Source organism: Plasmodium gaboni, chromosome 3 (genome assembly GCF_001602025.1).
Source record: "Plasmodium gaboni strain SY75 chromosome 3, whole genome shotgun sequence".
Taxonomy (NCBI): Eukaryota; Apicomplexa; class Aconoidasida; order Haemosporida; family Plasmodiidae; genus Plasmodium; species Plasmodium gaboni.
In genome coordinates, this window is record NC_031483.1 from 817,054 (window position 1) to 837,602 (window position 20,549).

The window sequence follows — 20,549 nt, forward strand, 5'->3', positions numbered from 1 at the left end:
ACATATAAGTATAAATCCTTTTACATTTCATAAAATATGTTATATATATATATATGTTCAATATATTTATCACTCTTAATATATGTATGTATGCTTTTATTTAAGAGGTTATAATATTTATAAATATTAGAATGACATAATAATATATATATATATATTAAATATGTGTACGTAAAAAAAATGAATATGAAAAGAAATAAATCTTAATAAAAAATAAACAAAATTTTACACAATACATACATATACACATAAATAATATATATATATATATATATATATATTTATATATTTTTTTTTTTTTTTTTTGTGATAACTAAAAATGATATGCTTCGAATTAAGATTATAAAATGTTTATAAAAAGAAGGATAATAAATTTTTATAAGAATAACCCTTTTGCCTTTTGCTTAGGAAGTACTTGGTTTTTATTAATAAACGGTGGCATATTATTCAGTTATAAATATTTTAAAAACTTTGAACACAGGCATTGTTATATTAATGATTCCATAAATATTTTAAAAATATATATAAATTATAAGAAAGGTGATAATTTAAAATTATTAAGAAGAAGGGGTAATATCGATTCTTCAAATGAAAGGGCAAAGTGTGAACTGATCTTTTCATATAACGATGAGAAGATATATTTAAATGTCAATGCAATAAAGATAAATAAAAAAAAAAATAATAATAATTATAATGATAATGATAATATTAATGATGATAATAATAATGATGATAATTATAATGATGATAACTATAATGATGATGATGATGAATATCGAGACATTTCTATATATTTGGAAAATCCATTTTTGATAAAAAAAGATATAAAAAAATATTTTTTAAAAGTCAAATTATTTCTTTCTTCATTTGTTACAAGTACAATGGATGATCAAAAAAGTAAAGAAAATTATGAACATGAAGATAAAATGAAGCATAATATTAATGAAAATAATTTAATACTATCAGATAATATTAAAAGTAAGAATGAAAAAATATATGATATAATAAAGAGTGGATCTATTTGGAAAATAAACAATATAATGGTAGTAAAGAAAAAAAAAAAAAAAAAAAATATAAAAAATGATATCATTCAAAGTGATACCATCCAAGGTGATAATATATATCCTCCTTCAACAGATGATGATAATAATGTGGAATATAATAATGTTATAAATTCCTTTTTATTTTATATAAGAAGTTTTTTTAATAAGAATTCTTGGTATGCGTATGAAATATATCCTATATATGGTAATGTTAAAGATAATTCTTATTATTGTAAATATGATAATAAAAGAAAGACTTTAAATGACACTCAAAAAAATTTATCTCAAATTATGTTATGTGCTTTTTTCATTTCTACTATGTTAGCAATTAAAAGGATTTATATATATAAAAATTCATATTCTAGTTTAAATTTTGTTAAAAATTTTGTATTACATAATGAACATCTTCATAATATATTAGGACATAAACAAGTACAAATATTAAGCATATCAGGGATACATGAAAAAAATTATCTCAACAGTAAAATATTTTTTCAAGTAAAAGAAAAACAAGGTGTTATACAAATGACAGCTACTCGAAATTCTTCAGATACCTCTTTTTTTCTTCTACACGCAAAGTTATTATTAAATAATGAAGTTATTGAATTAAAGAAAGAAAATTAACAAAACAGGTTTCTTTTAAATCAAAAAAAAATATATATATATGTGTGTGTTATAAACAAAATGAATATATAAATATATGAATATATAATAATTTTTTAATGCACACAAATTTGTAGATCTTTATGATCATAAAAAGTTTTTATATTATTTGTTTTATGAAATTTGATGGCTAATATTTTTTAAGAACTATTAATAAAAATAATGTTATATGTATATATATATATATTATATATTTTTTTTTTTAATTTTTTTGTATACACATGTAATAGGGAAATTATTTTGAAATATTACCCACATATTTATAATATTTATAAATATATTTTTTTTAATATTTATATTTTTTTTTTTTTTTTTTTTTTTTTTTGTCTATTTTGAGAGAATTTCTTTGTTTTTTAAACACACAAAAGTTATTATATTTTTTAAAATTAAAAAATTGATTTAACGTATAATTATATAAATTGCAAGAATATTGTTTTTTTTTTTTTTTTTTCTTCGTTCTAATTAAAGGAATAAAAAAAAAAAATAATAAATAAACAAATAAATAAACAAATAAATAAACAAATAAATAAACAAATAAATAAATAAATAAACATATTACCAAATTAACATATAAATATATAAAAAACATATATGAATTAACTTATTAACAAATGAATTATCAAACATATAAATATATTTGTTATATATAAGATGCCTGTATGTTTTAGTACCTTTAAAATATGTGGTTATAATGAGAAATATAATACGATATTGTATAGGGAACCTATTTTAACAAGTAAAGAGTATATAAAAAAATATGTGATATTTTTTCCTGGTGATTATTCTTATTTTTTTAGTAATTCAGTATATACATTATTTAAAACAGAGTCAACATGTGAATGTACAAATTATTGTTATAGTTATGAAGCATTATTTTGGATACTATCACAAAGGTATTTATATGATTATATTTTGTTTATTATTCCTAGTAATTTTTCAAATTATTTTGCGACATATTCTAATTTTTTAAATCCTTGTGATATACCTTTAGATAATAATATATATGAACAGAATAAGGAGAAGGGAAAGAATTATGATTCATTAAATATGGAAAATAAAATAAATAATAAAAATGTCTCTTTTATTAAAAATGAATACATTAATAGTAATATAAAAGCAAAAAGTATAAAACACTTATTGTGTTTATTACTATCATTAAATAATGAGGTTTTAAAAAATGATATACTAAATGAAAAAAATTTCGATAAAATAAGCAATAATCATAATAATAATAATAATAATTATATTTGTTGTGATAAGCCATTGACAAATTATTTAGGTGACGAATTGAAGACGGAAAAAAATATATATTCGAAAGAAAAGAAGAATAATATATTTATTAAAAATATAATAAAAAACAAATTAGTATTAATAGGATTTAGTAAAGGATGTAGTGTATTATTTTCTTTATTACGAGAATCATATGAAGGACCATTTTTTTGGTCTTATGTTGATTCTATCATATTCTTAGATCCAGGATTTAATAAAAATATATATAACATAAATATAGAAAAAAAAGCATTAGAAAAATTATCACAACATAAATTGAAAATTAGTGTTCATTGTACACCTAATCAAATAATGGATAATAAAAGTATGAATATTCATGAGGAATACATAAATTTTGTTAAAATGTTAAAAGATATTAATATATATATTAGTACATATATATATTATATAAATGTATCTAAAGGATTGAACCCCTTAACGTTACATTATGAAATCTTAATTGATTATTCTGAAGAATGTTCTAACATCTGTGAGGAGGAAAGTACACCTTTAATAGTAAATGGGGTTCATGTGACTGAAATACAATATTATAAAAGGGAAAAGTCTTTGAAAGATTTTTTCTTTGATAACTGGAAAAAAAATTCATGGGTGATAGACACAATGTTATAAAAAAAGACGAATGATAAGAAAAAATAAAAATAAATGTCTAACAAAAGGGGGTAGTCCTTTTATTTTATTCCTAATTAGTATAAATATTAATATTAACATTACAATTTATATTAGTATTTACATTAGTATTTGCCTTTTTTTTCTTTTTTTTAATATATGAAAATTTTTTAATACGATTATGTTTTATTTTTTTTGATTTTTTTTGTTGCAACATAAATATTTAAGGATATTCCTTATTATTTGTTATATATATATTATATATATATATTTATTTATTTATTTATATATTTTTTTTTTTTTGATAAAAATTTATATAATTGTGATTATAAAAAAAATAATAAAATAAAATCTATTTTTATTATAATATGTTAAGATAGTTTTAATATAAATAAAAAGGTATAAATTAAAAAGAAGAAATATGTATTAATTTGATATAAAAAGATATAAATATTTATTAATATATATATATAAATATGTGTGTATTAATTAAAGTTTATATGCTAATTCCGGTTATTATAATAAAATACATTTTCATACATACATTTCTGATGATCCACTTGGAAATCATCATAGATAATACTATTTCCTATTTTTTTTTTTAAATATATAATAGTGTCAATTTTTTGATTTTTAATTTGAACTTCTATATTACCTGTATTTGGATAATCATAATAAAATACGTAAGATTCTTTTGAGTTATTGATTTTCCAAATAATTTGGTTAAATATATATGAAAATTCTATAATACCACATGAACCAAGAATAATAGATGCATCATCATTATATTGGAATGTAAAACGTTCATCGTTATCATTTGTGTTAGGTACACAAGAATCATCTTTATTTTTATAATTTTCTTTACATGTACAATTAATTTTACTATATTTAAATGTACATTCTGAATTTCTAGAGCATCCTCCATTATCTTTTAGACAAGGATTTTGTACTAAACATACACCATCTTTTTTATAATAATTATATGTACATACACATATTGGTTCTTTATTCATTACATTTACACATATAGAATTTTCTGAACATTTTTTATTATGTATACATTTATCTTCTAGAACACATTTTCCATTTACAGCTACATGTCCTTGTTTATTACATACACATTCATGTGGTTTATTTTCTCTATAAATACATTTTGAATCTTTTGGACAATTCCCTTCATTAATTAAACAGAAATTTTGATAAACACATTCACCTTTATCATTTTTTTTAAGATTTTCTTTACATACACATTCTGGTTTAAAGTTTACAATAGAGCATTCTTCATTTTCTTTACAATTAATATCTTTACAATAATCATTTAATATACATTCACCTCTTGATGATCTATAATAATGTTGTTTACATTCACATTTGACAATATCAGTTTCTTCATTATAAACACACATTTCATTTGGATTTGTACAAATGTTTTCATATTCTTTTCTTTTACATTTATTTTTGGCTATACAATTAATACCATCTTCCATTTTATAATCATTACCACATATACATACACCATTTTCTAGAACAAAGCTTTCTGCACATTTACATGTTTGTTTTCCATTTTCAATAGCACAAACTTTATTTGATGGACATAAAAGATCACATTTATTGTCTGCAACACATTTACCTTTAACATTTTTATAACCTTCTTCACATTGACATATCAATTTATCATTTGGTAAAATTTGACAAACTTGATTTTGTGAACACAAAACAGATTCACAATCATTTGGACGTTCACAAACTTTATTTCCATATTTTGAAATATAAGGATTATCACAAAAACAATCATAATTAAATCTATTTCCATAACATGTAGAATTGGTTGGACATTTACTACATAAATTGGAGCAACTATAAGATACAAAAAGATATTGATCATTTATACAATAAGTATCAAAATGATATATTAAACCAATATCACATTCTGATAAATCATTACAATATGATTTTAAAGAATTAGTCAAAGATAAATCATTACATCCTTCTCCACCTTTTAATATTGCTTTATCTATAATTATTTGTCCCCCTTGACATTGTAATTTACTTGAAAAACGACTTCTGAAAATTTCTACTTTTTTAATATTCATATTGTTTATATTATTACTATTTCTATATGGATCTATACCAAATTGATGTGCATTATGTGAAGATATTTCATTTTGTATTTCTATCATGGATAGATTGTTACGAGAATATTGATTGGAACGATTATTTTTTGATATTAAACGAAATTTAGATCTATTCATATCTGGTCGAATATTTGAATTATATGATGATTGCATATTTAAATTATATAAGGATGGTATATTATAATGAAGTTGTGAATTATTATCTGAATTAATATTTTGATTAGTGAATTCACATATATAATCATATTTAAATACTGTATTAAAATTACTACATATATTATCATGATTTAAATCATCTATTGTATCTATTGTATTTCCATAAGCACATTTGTTTTTACCATCACACATTTTTTTTAATGATTGTGTAACATATTTCATTTTGTTTAGATTGAAAGAAACTCTATAACAAGATACATATGCATTTATTACTTCTATAGAGAATCCATTTTCACATTGCATAAAAATATGTTCTGGTTTTAATGCTTTCCCTTGATATAAATTATTTTTATAAAATTTTTCTTTTTTATGTGGTTCGATTTTTATGGCTAGTTCTAAATCATTTTTTGTATAACATTTATTATTGTAATAATATTTACCTTTTTCACATTTACATTCAGCTTTTTTCCCATTTCTTATTTGTTCACATGTGGAATGTTCAGGACAATTTAAAACAGTACATAAATCGTTGTATTCACAATTATTTTTAGCTGATGGTAATAATGATGTTTTACATGTACATGTTTCATTTTCTCCGTCACAAAATTGATTTACTGAACAAATATTTTGTGTACATCTATAATTTTCTTCACAATCATTTGTTAATAATTCTAATCTATTAAAACCATATTTGCATGTTGCTTTATTTATATCTTCATTATTTACATCACATATTTCATTGTTCCGTAGGTTTAGAGGACTTTTACATTGATATTGTATATTAATAAAAAATAAATAATTAGTAAGTGATTTATTTTCATATTTTATTGAATCAAAATTGAATTTACAATTGTTTTTTCCATCACATAAATTTTTAATATATGTAAGAGTTTCTTGTTGTAATATAGTATTATCTGTATGTACATAAACAGATCTTAGAGATATATACATACCTTGACAATTAATTTGATCGTGTTTTCCTTTTTCAAAAAATGTTTCTTCATAAACAACATTAGGTTCTAATAAAAGTGGTTGTGATATGTAATAAATAATTATATGTGTAGAATTGAAATGTGCACAATAAAGTTTATCATTTGCTATTTTATTCGTTTTTATATCTTCACTGTTTGGTAGTACTACTCCACAGAATGTTTTTTTATAACATATTTCATTCTTTTTATCATTTGAATTATATTGTTTTGATATAAAATAATCACATGATTTTATGTCTTTATTATAAGAAAAGAATGTTTTAATTTTTTCTGTTGAATTGCGATTTAATATAGTATAAACATATTTATTTAAATAAGCATAATCATTTTCACCATTATTATTTAAAATCGAATCTGTTTTTAAATTATCTCTAACTCTATGATCAAGAGAAAATGTTAATTTATTTATTTCATTTTTTTCATAAAAAATTCCGTCTATTAAATCAATTGTCGATGTTTTCTTGATTAATACTATTATAAGAAGTGTAAAAAAAATTCTGAACATTTTTTTTTTTTTTTTTTTTTTTTTTTGAAAAAAAATTTATTTATTCAATTACATAATCAGCATTGATGAACAAATATATATAAATATATATGTATATGTTTTTTATAATTTTTGAAAAATTTATCTATGTTCTTTTTTTTTTCATAATAAAAAAATTTTATGTGTTCATTTTATAATATATATATAAAATATATGTATACACATTTTTATTATATTTAATTTTTTGGTTGTGGTTATAAGTCCCCTTTCTATGTACTATCGAAGCATGGTAATATATAAATATGAATATAAATATATAAATATATATATATATATATTTATATTTATATGTTTATACTATTTTTTAAAATTAATTCTACAACCTCCATTAAACATATCATTTAATAAGTTTAGATTTATTCTATTAAAAAAAAATATATGAGGTCTTTCCATGGATAATTTTTTTAAACATTAAATAAAAATATTATATGGAAAAATTAAATGTAGAAAGTAAAAAAAAAAAAAAAAAAAAAATTAATATCAAATAAATATAAATGAATATATTAATACTCTCTCAAAGAAAAATTCAAAAAAAAAAAAAAAAAAAAAAATATATATATATATATATATATATTTTAATATTTAGTTTTTTTTTTTTTAATATAGAAAAAAGGTTACCGTTGTACAGTTAATATTAAGGTAGCATGGTTCTTTTTACTTTTTAGGTTTTAGAAATTAAAAAAAAAAAAAATAAAATAAAAAAAATAAAAAACATATATATATATATATATATATATATATTTATTTGTTTATTTATATAATATCCAAATGTATTTTATTATATATTTTTTTTTTTTTAGAAGTAAAATTTTTTAACTTTTTTTTTTTATATATCAATAAAACTTTTCATGGTTTCCCTTATATTACAAAAAGTCTGAATCACAGTTGGTAATTCATTTTATTATATATGCATGTTAAAAAATGTGTTTTAAATTAAAGAAAAAATTATTATTTTATTTTTTTTTTTTTACACATAAAAAATAATATATATTATTTATATATATATTTTTTTTTAAAATGAAGATGTGTAAATTTATATAAAAGTATATATTTCATTTAATATTGGGAGGAAAATTAAAAAATTTTTAGATTAATTGTTTTTCTTTATTTGTAGAAAAATTAAAATGTTGGAACATTTTTTATGTAATTCTAACATGGTATTATAATGTTCCATATATTTAAATAATACATATTAACATTGTATTAAATATATATATATATATAATCTTAATTATTGTTCCTAGTTGAATTATAAGCAGGTATCATTTGACATGACAAAGAAAATTTTGTTATATATATATATATATGAATGTACATATATAGTTTATAAAATAGTCTATCTCTATATATAATAATATATATAAAGGTTTAATTAAAAAAGTTTTTATATTTTTAACCATTTTAGAGAAAATATAATTATATAAAATGTCTGACTTTTATCAAAACGTAGATATATGATAATATTTCCTTTGTTTAAATAATATGAACTGCTTTATTGAAAATTCTTTTATATATCAGAATTTTAAATTTAAAGAAATATAACTAAATATAACAAATATATAACAAACAAAACATTTTAAACATAAAAAAAAGAAAGAAAGAATATGACAATATATTTTATATATATGGTTTTGATAAAATTTACATGTTATTATACATATATATATATATATATAACTTTTTTTTTATGGGTTCCTTTTTTTGGGTTGCCTTAAATTATATATATTTAAAATGTATACTATATTAATATTTACCTTTCAATATAAATAATTATGCATTTCTATACCTAAAAAAAAAAAAAATCACGTTTAATTCATATTATATATATAATAAATATATATATTATATTTTTTCTTTTTATTAATTTTCTAAAAATTTTTTATGGAATAAAGAATAAATTATAATTTTAATATTTATAGAATTTTTTTTTTATTAATAAATTAAAAGGGGGGGAGAAAAAAAAAATATATTATTATATATACATAATACAAGAAATATATATATATATATATATAATACAGAAAAATTATATTTAATAAAATAATATATATTGTTGTATAAAATATGCTGAGAAGGAATATTTGAACATTTTAATTATATGATATTTTTTCTTGTTAACTTTAATTTTTTATGTTTTTAATTTTTTATTTGTTTTTTTGATTTTAAAAAATGGACGAATTTAATGAAACATTAGAAGGTTTAGAGGTAAGTTAAGAAGATGGACATTTTATATAAAATAGAAATATAAGAATAAATGTTGTGTAAAAATAATGAACATAAAATATAAAATATATATATATATATATATATATTTTGTTATTTTTTTATTTTGTTATTTTTTTATTTTATTTTTTTTATAGGAGAAAATTGAAGAATATGAGAAGCAGTTGGCACTAGTAAGAGATGAAATAAAAAAGTATGAAAAGCCAGATGAGGAAAATGAGCAGATAAAGAATTTGAAAAAATTAGAGGGTGATATGATTGAAGTTATAAATTTAACACGTGATTTAATTAAATATAAAAAGCAAAGTAAGAAGGAAAATTATAAATTAAATATGAATATTAAAAGATAATAAAATTATATTTTTGTAACTTTGTTTTAATATATATATATATATATATATATATATATGTATGTATTTATGTATACATTTTATGTGCATTATAATATATATATATATATATATATATATATATAATTTTATATCGTAGATGAATTAGAAAATGACGAAAATAAAGAATTAGAAAGAAGTGGAGAAGTAGCACCAGATATTCATGAACATATAAAAGAATCAAATAAATTTATCGGAAGGACTTGTAGTCTTAATTATGAAAATAAAATGGTTTATGGATTAATAGAAAATGTAGTAATGCAAAATAATATAGAGCAATTGTTAATACATATATTTGAAACTAATGATAGAATTATGATACCTCCAAATTATGTTCAATTAAATGAAGTTTTAAATGAGTCAGCATTAAAAGAGAATAATCAATTCCAAGCTTTATATAAAAAGGATGGGTAAGAAAAGAGGCAATTAATAAACAGACATATATATATATATATTTATATATTTATATATTTATTTTTATTATAGGCAGTGGTACGATTGTATAATTTCCAAATATAAAGGAGATTCTTTTTTAATTACATACATTGGATATAATAATAGTGAATATGTTAATACAGATCAAGTACGAATAAAGAAAAAAAAAAAGATCAAAGAAATTATCACACCAGCAGGTTATAAATTACCAGAGAATTTAATAATTAAAGAAGGTGATTCCTTAAAAGTAAAAATGGCAAAAAAGAAAAAAAGAATTGCTTTGAAAAAAAAACAAAAAGATGAAATTATGGATAAGGAATTTTCTAATAAATCAAAACAATGGAGATCTTTTCATGAAAAGGCTATAAGTAAAAGTAAACATCTTTTAGTATCAACTAAAAGGGTTGAAAATATTGAAAATAAGAATAATCAGACTAATTTTAATATTAGGAGAAAATTTGATTACAATGATAACGAGGAATAAGCATAAAAAAGAAAAAATATAAATAAAATAAAGAATATAGGAAGAAAGAGAATACATAAATGAAATTCTATTTGATATATTTTTTAATTTTTTTTTTTGTTTTTATATGTATATGAATTTATTTAGGATATTATTATTTTTGAATATTACCAAAATGAAAGGACTATATAATTATATATATAAATATATATATATGTATATATTTATTTTATATATTTTTTGTAGTACATTATAGAATACACACTTATTTATAAATATATAAATTAAATAATTTGAATTTTTTTTTATTTTTTGAAAATATTATATGAATATTTTTTTCCTACATATTTCTTTTCCTTTTTTTTTTTTTTATTTTTAATATAATATTTTAACTAAATATTTTCATATCTTCCGAAGAGATAAAAAATATATATATATATATAATATAATATTTAAATTTAAAATTTGTAGTAAGGGTTTTTTATTAAAACATGGAATGTATGTATTATTATAGGGATATAGATAAGAACAATATGTATTTAACTATATTATATATATTATTATATATGAGTTCTCATACATCAAAAAAAATTTTAAATAAAATAAAAAATTTATAAATATATTTCCTTTTAATATTTATTTGTGATTTGCTTATAAAATATTATTTCATTTTGGAAAAATTTTAATAGAAAAAAAAAAAAAAAAAAAAAAAAAAAATAATATAATATAATATAATATATATATATATATATATAATAATTTTTGAATAATAAAAATAAGTAATATTTTATGAATATTTTAAAAATAACAGAATGATGATGATATAATATTATAATTTGAATATATTAATTTATATGTTTTTTATTTGTTATAAAGTTATATATTTATTATAATATATATATATATATATATATAATATATTTATATTTTGCATCATTATGATACTGTTAATATCTAATGGAAGAAGAGAAGGTGTTAGATTCATTCGAAGTATTATACAACAATGTGAAGGGGAATATGTATATAACAAATAGATTTCTGATATATATATCAGAGACAACTAAAAAGGAAAAAGATGAAAATAATTCGTTATTTTTAATGAATGATATAGATTTGAAGATTTGCGTATTTAGTTGGAAGAAAACTGAAAAATCGAAGAAAAAAAATAAAATTCGTTTTACTTTTGCCAGAACGGATAGAAAAAATAATTTTTGTTTTCATGATTATAATAGTACAGATTCTTATATTTTTGAATTTTTTAATGAGAAGAATTATAATGATATTAGTGATATGATAAATTCTTTAAATAAAGATAATTTAAGAAATCATTTATTTGTGGACTTTAATTTAAATTTAATAAAAAATGAATATAGGATATATGAAACAAATGAAGATGGTAATGATAATAACAAAATAGATAAGAATAATATTAATGAATTATTAAATGAACATGATAATTTTAATATAAATAAAATAACAGGTGATGAGGTGTTAAATGTTTTACCATCTCATGAATTGTTAAAAGAAAATGAGAAAAAAATGAAAAGAAGGAAAAAAGGAGAATTAGATACAAATGATATAATTATAGAAGATGATAGTAATAATAATGAAGTTGATAGTAGTGAGAATAATTTAAGTGATGATAATGATAATGTTAATGATTTTTATAATTCTTTAAATAGAATGTTTGAGGCTGATAGAGATTTTAAAAAATTATATGATATGTGTATTGAAAATAATATATTAAATGAAGAAGAATTTTATAAATTACATAAAAATCAGTTATATGAATATAAAAATATTTCTTGTTGTGAAGATATGAATATATTAAAAGAACCTATATATATATCAGAAGAACAGAAATTGTCTAAGAGTGTTGAAATAAATAATGAATTAAGAAGATTAATTTTAAGTGAAAATAAAGAATTAAAAAAGTTATATGATTATTATATTGAAAATAATATATTAAGTGATAGTAAATTTTGGTTTTTTTTATTTAACAATAAATATAGTCATTTATTTTTTTATGATAAAAATGAAAAAGATCCAATGTCAAATAAACAAGTGTTAAATATTAAAGAAGATAAATTATTTGAATCTTTATCATATAATTTAGAAAATTTAAATCAAGATATTAAAGGAACATTAGAGAAATGTATATTAAAAGAATATTTAACACATAAATCATCAAATAAAAAAAATTTTTTATTTAAAAATAATTATTATTTTAATGAAGAAAATATAGAAGGTTTTGGAGTATTTACTAATGAAAAATTAATCAAAAATTATAATAATTCTTATAATCTATTAATTAATAAATTTAATAATTATTGTATAGGTATGATAAAAGATAATAAGTATACTCTGGATAAATTTTATAATGATTTAAAAGAAAAAATTGATGACACTGATTTAAATATTTTGGATGAAAAAAAAGCACAACAGTTTAACTTGGAAAAAATAAAAACAAATATATGTGATGAGGAAAGTTTAAAAGAGGAAATATCACAAAATGAGAAATATGTGAATGATCATTTTGATAAATTTATGGACGATTTAAGGGCAAATAAGCATACAACTAAAAAAAATTACGCAGATTTGTATAACATAGGTAATTATTAAAATAATAAATTGAAACAAAATATAGAACGGAACAATACGCACAAACACACACACACATATATATATATATATATATATATATATATTTTATATATGTATGTGTTATTTTATTATTTTTTTTTTTTCTAGGGAGGGTTTTATTTGTTCTAAATACGAAGAGATGCCAAAGCAACCAATCCTTGTTAATAGGAACTATTGAATATGAACAACACATTCTTGATATTGTAAAAGAATATCATATAAAAATTAATTATTTACTAAACTTATTTTATACATCTTATATTCCTGAAGAAAATAAAAGGAATAATATTTTAGAGAATTTATCAAGAATAAAGGATGAAATTCAAGCAAAGCAAGTAAACAATAAAATATAAAAAAAAAAAAAAAATAATAAATGAGTATGACTTACCATATTGATTATATATATATATTTAATTATATATGGTTTTATTTATTTAGGAAGAATATAATAGTGTCTTGATTATGGGAAAGCCATTATTGATTCATTTGTTTGAACAAATAGCTATATGTAAAAAGTTTAATGAAAAACTTAATAAATATATTCAAGAAAAGAGAAAGAAAGCATAAATTCGAAGAAAAAAATGGAAAGGAAAGTTATTATATTTTTTTTGTTCTCATATATAATATATATATATATATATATAAATGTGACTATTAATTAAGCTTTTGTTTTGTTTTGTTTTTTTTTTTTTTTTTTATGTATACATTTATTCATTTATTTATTAATATTTATTTTTTTTAGTGATTTTAAAACATTAGCTATTTGTCTTTAAATTTTTTATTTTTAATATAATAGTTTTGAGATTCATTATAAAATATATTGAATTTTCATACACACAACAAAAAAAAAAAACAAATTAAGAAAAAAATTAAATGGGAAATTAATATATATATATATATATATTAAGTTATGTACAAAATATGTACAGTCATATATAAGATATAATTTTGTTTCTACAAAAAGAGAAACATTTATATATAAAAGCATGGTAAATGAATATATGAAAATGTAACACATTATAGTATTAACAATATATCACAAAAAAAAAAAAAATAATAATAATAAAACAAACATATATATATATATATATATATATATATATATATATATATATATTATAATTAAATACCACATAAAAAAAAAGAACAGAAAAGAGAATGTCATGTACACATAAGTATAAAAATAACCATGTGTGCACAAATAACTTATTCATAAATATATATATATATATATATATTTATCATCATTTTATATTTTATTTTTAATTATTATTTGATAAGGTAAAGTATGATTTCTTTTGCATCTGCTGATATTTCTTCAAAACATTTAATGTAGGTAATGAGTCTATTGGGTTTTCTTTGAATCTTCTTTCAATTTCTAATCTCTTGATTTTTTTTTCTAATTTATTTTTTCCTTGTTTTTTTCCATGAAAAATCCATGATATATATCTGAAGGATTCTTTTGGTGTCATAACCTTACCAAATTCATTTTTATAATCTAGTTTAATATCATCTTTATCTGTGGACATATGTAATGGTTTGTTTTCAGGATTTCTATAAATTTTATCTTCCATATTTAATTCACCTTTTGTTTTTAAATATTCTAATGCACCAAATAAACCTTCATCCAGTTTAACTTCATTAAATATTTCTGATACTCCATGAAGTTCAGAAGAATTATCATCGTTATAATCATCTTCATTTTCTAAAATCGTATTTTTTAATATATCTTCATTAATATTTTCTTCTAATATGTTTTTGTTTGATGAATTATATTCATCATTTAAATGGCTATCCACGTCCTGTGCGTTAGCAGATTTTTTTTTACTTTTTACTTTTTTTTCGTTTTCTAGTACATCAAGTGGTAAGGAAATATTTTTACAAAATTCTGATGTATTTGTTAGTTTAATAACATTATTGGAATTATAATCATTATTATTATTATTATTATCATCATCATCATCATCAGAATGATCATTATCGTTATCCTTATTATTATCATTATTTTTATTTTTTTGACTTTTTTCATCTTCATTGATAACAATATATTTTAATAATTCATTTTCATAGTTTTTTTCTTTTTTTCGTTTTTGTAAATTACTTCCTTTTTGTAAGAGTTCATATAATTCTTTATCATCTTCGTTATCACTAAAAGGATTATCAAAATAATTTATGTCCATATCCATTTGTTCTTCTTTTATTTTATTAATAACATCATTTAGTATATCTACATTTTGTTCGTGTTCATCTTTTTCATCACGCTTCTGTTGTAATATTTTTTCTTTTTTCTTGGGTTCATTATTTTTATGAGTTGTATCACTTTCTTGATTATCTTCTTCTGTGTTATCATTATATAGAAAATCCCATGCATCTTCCTCTTTTTTTCTTTTATTTATATTTTTAATTTTCCTTTTTTTTAATTGCACCATATGGTTTGTTTCATGACTTTGTTTTTTATTGACACTTTTATTTTCATTTTTATATTCGTTTTTTTTTTTTTTTTCTATATCCTTTTCATGTTTATATTTTGTCTGTGTTTTTTCATAAGTTACGCTTACATCAAATGAGTGTTTTTCATCTTTATATTTAGGAAGCATTTGTATAGATGAATTATCATCTATATTATTATTATTATTATTATTATTATTGTCGTCATAATATGATAGTGGATCATAATAATTTTGTGTCCAATAATTATCATCTTTTTTGGATAATAAACTTTTCATATTTTGTTTTTTCAATTCTTCATTTATTAAACAATCTTCTTGATCACTGCTCAAAATATTTTGATCTTTTAATGTCAAGATCATATCCTCTGTTATGTCTTCGTTTTTATGTTCTACTTTAACTTTACTAACAAAATTTTCATTATCATTGCTATTTTTTTTTTTCCTTTTTTTGTTTTTCTTGTTATATGATTGTTCTTCATTTTCATCGTCACTATATTTAATTTCATCATGTTTTTCTAGTCTTTGGTTCATTGAATTTCTTGTTTTATTTATCCATGCTTCAACATCATTTATATCATCTTTATAATCTTCACTTATAGTGTTTATTTTTTGCTTTTTCTTTTTTGTGTCTCGCACATGTTCTTCAAATCCTTCCTCTTTTTCTATTTGCTTAGTTTTATTATTACTAGAATATTTTCTTTTATTTTTACCCCCTTTTTCATCATCATGGTTTTCATTTTTTTTATCATTGTCTTTTGTTATATTTAATTTTTTCAGACCTAACTTTTCTCTTAACTTATTTGTTTCTTCTATGCTTAATTCACAAACTTTATCATCCATTTTTAATTTATTATGAACAATAACTGTTTTTCTTTCTTTTTTTTTTGAATATGAATAAATTTACTCTTTGTAATATATTTTAAAATGGTAACTATTATGTATTATATACATGGATGATAAGTCATTATATTATATTATTTTTTTAAAAATAAATAAATTAGTATATATATGAAACATATATTATATATTTAATTTTATTATATATAATTTAATAATGCTAATTTATTAATTTCGTAGTGTTTATATAAATCGAAAAGGTGAACAAGACTTTTCTTTTTTTTTTTTTTTTTATATGGTACAATATATTTATTAAATTTACAAAAATTAAAAAATATATATATATTATTATATATATATATATATTTTTAATTTTTATAAATTTTTTTTAACTGAGTAATTAAATATTGTTTTCCTTTTTTTATTTTTCTTGATTTTTTAAGAAATTTCTATAGAATTATTTAATTAATTTATTTTTTTTTCATTAAAAAATAAAAAAATATGATATATACTATTATATTTGAAAAATAAAAAGGATTGATATTTTCATATTTTTCATTCAATTAAAATATAAGTTCAAAGTCGATTTTTCTTTTATTGATTATAATATTTTTTTATGAATTTAATTTTATATATTAAAAACCAGAAAAATATATGGGTACAATTTATATATTAATATTTAATATATATTATTATATATATATATATATTATATATATAATATATTATGTATGAAAAAAAAATAAAAAAATTATATGTATTATATATATATATATATATATATATATATATTATATATATTATTTTTTTGTATAGGGAATGAAAATATAATAATATGAAATTTCCCCTTATCAGGGAAAGAATTAATATTTATTATATATATAATATATATATATTTTTTTTATTATTTAAATTTATTATTTAAAGAAATATTAATATTTAAATAATTTAATTTTTTTATCAAAAAAAAAAAGAAAAAAAAAGATGGAAAGTCATTTATGTTCAATTTTTTTTTTTTTTTTTTTTATGAGAAGGAAATATATATTTTAATATTAAAAATAAAAGAAATTATATCTATTATAATATATTTATATATTTTTCCATATATCAATTATTATAAAAAAGGAAAAAGAATTATTATGAATATAATTGTTATTTTAATTATTATTTTTATATATTTAAAAAATTTTGTGTTGATACATAATAATTTTTTTTTTTAAAAATACGAATACAACCACAAAGGGATTTTTTTTTAAGATATATAAAAGATGAATATAAATATTTTTATATATGTGAAGTATTAATATATATTATAAAAGTATTGAAATTCATTTATATGGATTTATGGTTATTATCATATTTTCGTTTGATATTTTTTTTTTTTTACATTGTTCGAGTTCCCTAATATAAAAATATATATATATATATATATATATTTGAATATTTTATGTGTCTTTCTATTTATTTAATTTATAAGCCTTAAATATAACCACATGATATAAATAAATATATATAATATATATTGTTGTAAAAATAAATACAACACGTGTACAATATAATGTACAATTTTGTCTCACATTTTTTTTTTAAGATCAATTAAAATACGCAATTGTAGTTATATTATACATAAGGGGAATCACATATTATTCATTTATTCTTTAAAGATATATGTTTAATTACCATATAAAATAAATAAATAAATATATATATATATATATATATATATATATATATATAGCAATTAGTAAAATATGACGTGTATATACAGAATAACGGAAATACCTCATATTATTCTTAAAAAAAAAAAAAAAAAAAAAAAACAATTGTAAGATTAGCTCATATTTGTAAATATACACCTATTTTTTTTTGTTTTATATAATTTTTTTTTTTTTTTTCTTTTTTCTTTAATATCTCAAATTGTTTTTATGTACTTTTAAAAAATGTCTGAAATGTTTTTTTAAAATATATGTATATTTTAATTTTTTTTTATTATATGATTAATTTGTTTGTGTTTTTTGTTTTTTTTTTTTTAAAGTGTGTAAAAATATTATTATAAAAAATATAGTCTCATTTTTGAAAATAAAAAATTGTAATTCATCTTATAAAGGAAACATAAGAAAAAAAAAAAACAAAATAACTATGTATTAAATAAATATATATATATGTATATATTATATTTATTTGAATTATGCCTATGTTTAAGAATTAATTTTACTTAATTATATATATTATTATTGAATATGAGAGAATTTATTTAATTGACCTTATTTTAAATATATACTTTTTTTTTTTTTTTTTTTTTTTGTAATTTTTACTGAACATATATTTGATAATAATATGTTTTCATGAAATTTATTGTAACATAATTGATATATTGATATATTTTATAATAATTTTTTTTTTTTTTTTTTCTTTGTATAAACCTGTGTTACACACATTATATTATATGTAACAGAAATTTAAGATAATAAATAGGTATTTTTTTAGTATCTCATAATATGTACTATATATATATATATATATATTTGAAATAGTTAATTTCTATATATGCATATAACATATATTTTAAATGAAAAATGAAACATGTTTATTTTGCAATTAAAATTTTGAACATATAATATATATATATGTATATTATGTTATATATTGAGCAATTAAAAATATATGTTTATATAAAAATAATACATTTATATATTTTTCATTTGTTTATTACATATATATACTGATTTCAATATATTCTTATTAAAATAAACAAATACAAATTTTTAAAGTGTACCAAAAAAATAAAAATAAAAATAAAAAATAATTATATTATATATATTGAAGAGAAATTTTTATAAATTATATTTTTGAAATTATAAAATAAAAAAATAAGGAAAAAATACACAAGGGGTTTGTGTATTATATATATAAAAATATAAATATACATGTATATATTGTTTACTATTATGAAACCAAGAAAAAGAAGAAATTATACATATATGTATATTTGTTAATTTATTAATAAGATTATGTATATAAAGATTTTAATTTTTTTTTTTTTTAACAGCTTGTTAATATATTGTGTATAGTTTGTTTGGAAATAATATATATATATAATAAACCATACTAATATTTTATATATATTATATTTACATAATTTTTATATTTTTTAAAGAAAAACAATAAGAATATGTGTATAAAAAGAGTCCAGGACAATATAAAAAAGATCATATTATATATTTTTTACGTTTCACATATATAATATATGTATGTATTTGTATTTTGAATTATACGAAATATATTTTCCCATTTGTGTTTAGTTGCATATATAAATTTATGAGAATAATTTATAATTTTTTTTTATTTTTTAAATATAACATATATATATATATATATATATATATATATATATATATATATGTAGAAGATACTACAACATAATAATATTGCCTATAAGCCCGTATATTTATTTATAAAAATATATAGAACCAGAAAATAATTATACTTTCCTCTTTTTTTTTTTTTTTTTTTGTGTTATATTTGATTGCTTATTATTTTTAGATAAATGAATATATTTATTTATGTTATAGTTTTTTCTTTTATATACAAGTAGGTGTATCCATTTAAAATTACATGTGAAAATATCTGAAGATACACAATAATACTTATATTTTACTACATATACATTTTGTAAAATA

At 17.7% G+C, this 20,549-nt stretch overlaps 6 protein-coding genes across 6 annotated transcripts; 4 read left to right on the forward strand and 2 right to left on the reverse strand.

The window, feature by feature from the left end:
* Nucleotides 1-347: 347 nt before the first annotated feature.
* Nucleotides 348-1,667, forward strand: PGSY75_0323200 (hypothetical protein; the record flags this gene model as incomplete). The annotated part of the gene is made up of 1 exon (XM_018784083.1): nucleotides 348-1,667. The coding sequence occupies one exon, from the start codon at nucleotides 348-350 to the stop codon at nucleotides 1,665-1,667; it is 1,320 nt and encodes a 439-aa protein (XP_018643666.1).
* A 690-nt stretch (nucleotides 1,668-2,357) lies between these two features.
* PGSY75_0323300 (conserved protein, unknown function) lies at nucleotides 2,358-3,605 on the forward strand (the record flags this gene model as incomplete). Its single annotated transcript, XM_018784084.1, has 1 exon — nucleotides 2,358-3,605. The coding sequence occupies one exon, from the start codon at nucleotides 2,358-2,360 to the stop codon at nucleotides 3,603-3,605; it is 1,248 nt and encodes a 415-aa protein (XP_018643667.1).
* A 500-nt stretch (nucleotides 3,606-4,105) lies between these two features.
* PGSY75_0323400 (Rh5 interacting protein) lies at nucleotides 4,106-7,390 on the reverse strand (the record flags this gene model as incomplete). The annotated part of the gene is made up of 1 exon (XM_018784085.1): nucleotides 4,106-7,390. One exon carries the CDS (start codon nucleotides 7,388-7,390, stop codon nucleotides 4,106-4,108), a length of 3,285 nt encoding a protein of 1,094 aa, XP_018643668.1.
* A 2,208-nt stretch (nucleotides 7,391-9,598) lies between these two features.
* PGSY75_0323500 (survival motor neuron-like protein) lies at nucleotides 9,599-10,960 on the forward strand (the record flags this gene model as incomplete). The annotated part of the gene is made up of 4 exons (XM_018784086.1): nucleotides 9,599-9,634; nucleotides 9,790-9,958; nucleotides 10,142-10,451; nucleotides 10,528-10,960. 4 exons carry the CDS (start codon nucleotides 9,599-9,601, stop codon nucleotides 10,958-10,960), a joined length of 948 nt encoding a protein of 315 aa, XP_018643669.1.
* A 936-nt stretch (nucleotides 10,961-11,896) lies between these two features.
* On the forward strand, nucleotides 11,897-14,149 carry PGSY75_0323600 (hypothetical protein; the record flags this gene model as incomplete). The annotated part of the gene is made up of 3 exons (XM_018784087.1): nucleotides 11,897-13,550; nucleotides 13,691-13,917; nucleotides 14,021-14,149. The coding sequence occupies 3 exons, from the start codon at nucleotides 11,897-11,899 to the stop codon at nucleotides 14,147-14,149; spliced, it is 2,010 nt and encodes a 669-aa protein (XP_018643670.1).
* A 695-nt stretch (nucleotides 14,150-14,844) lies between these two features.
* Nucleotides 14,845-16,872, reverse strand: PGSY75_0323700 (putative U4/U6.U5 tri-snRNP-associated protein 1; the record flags this gene model as incomplete). Its single annotated transcript, XM_018784088.1, has 1 exon — nucleotides 14,845-16,872. The coding sequence occupies one exon, from the start codon at nucleotides 16,870-16,872 to the stop codon at nucleotides 14,845-14,847; it is 2,028 nt and encodes a 675-aa protein (XP_018643671.1).
* Nucleotides 16,873-20,549: the final 3,677 nt, after the last annotated feature.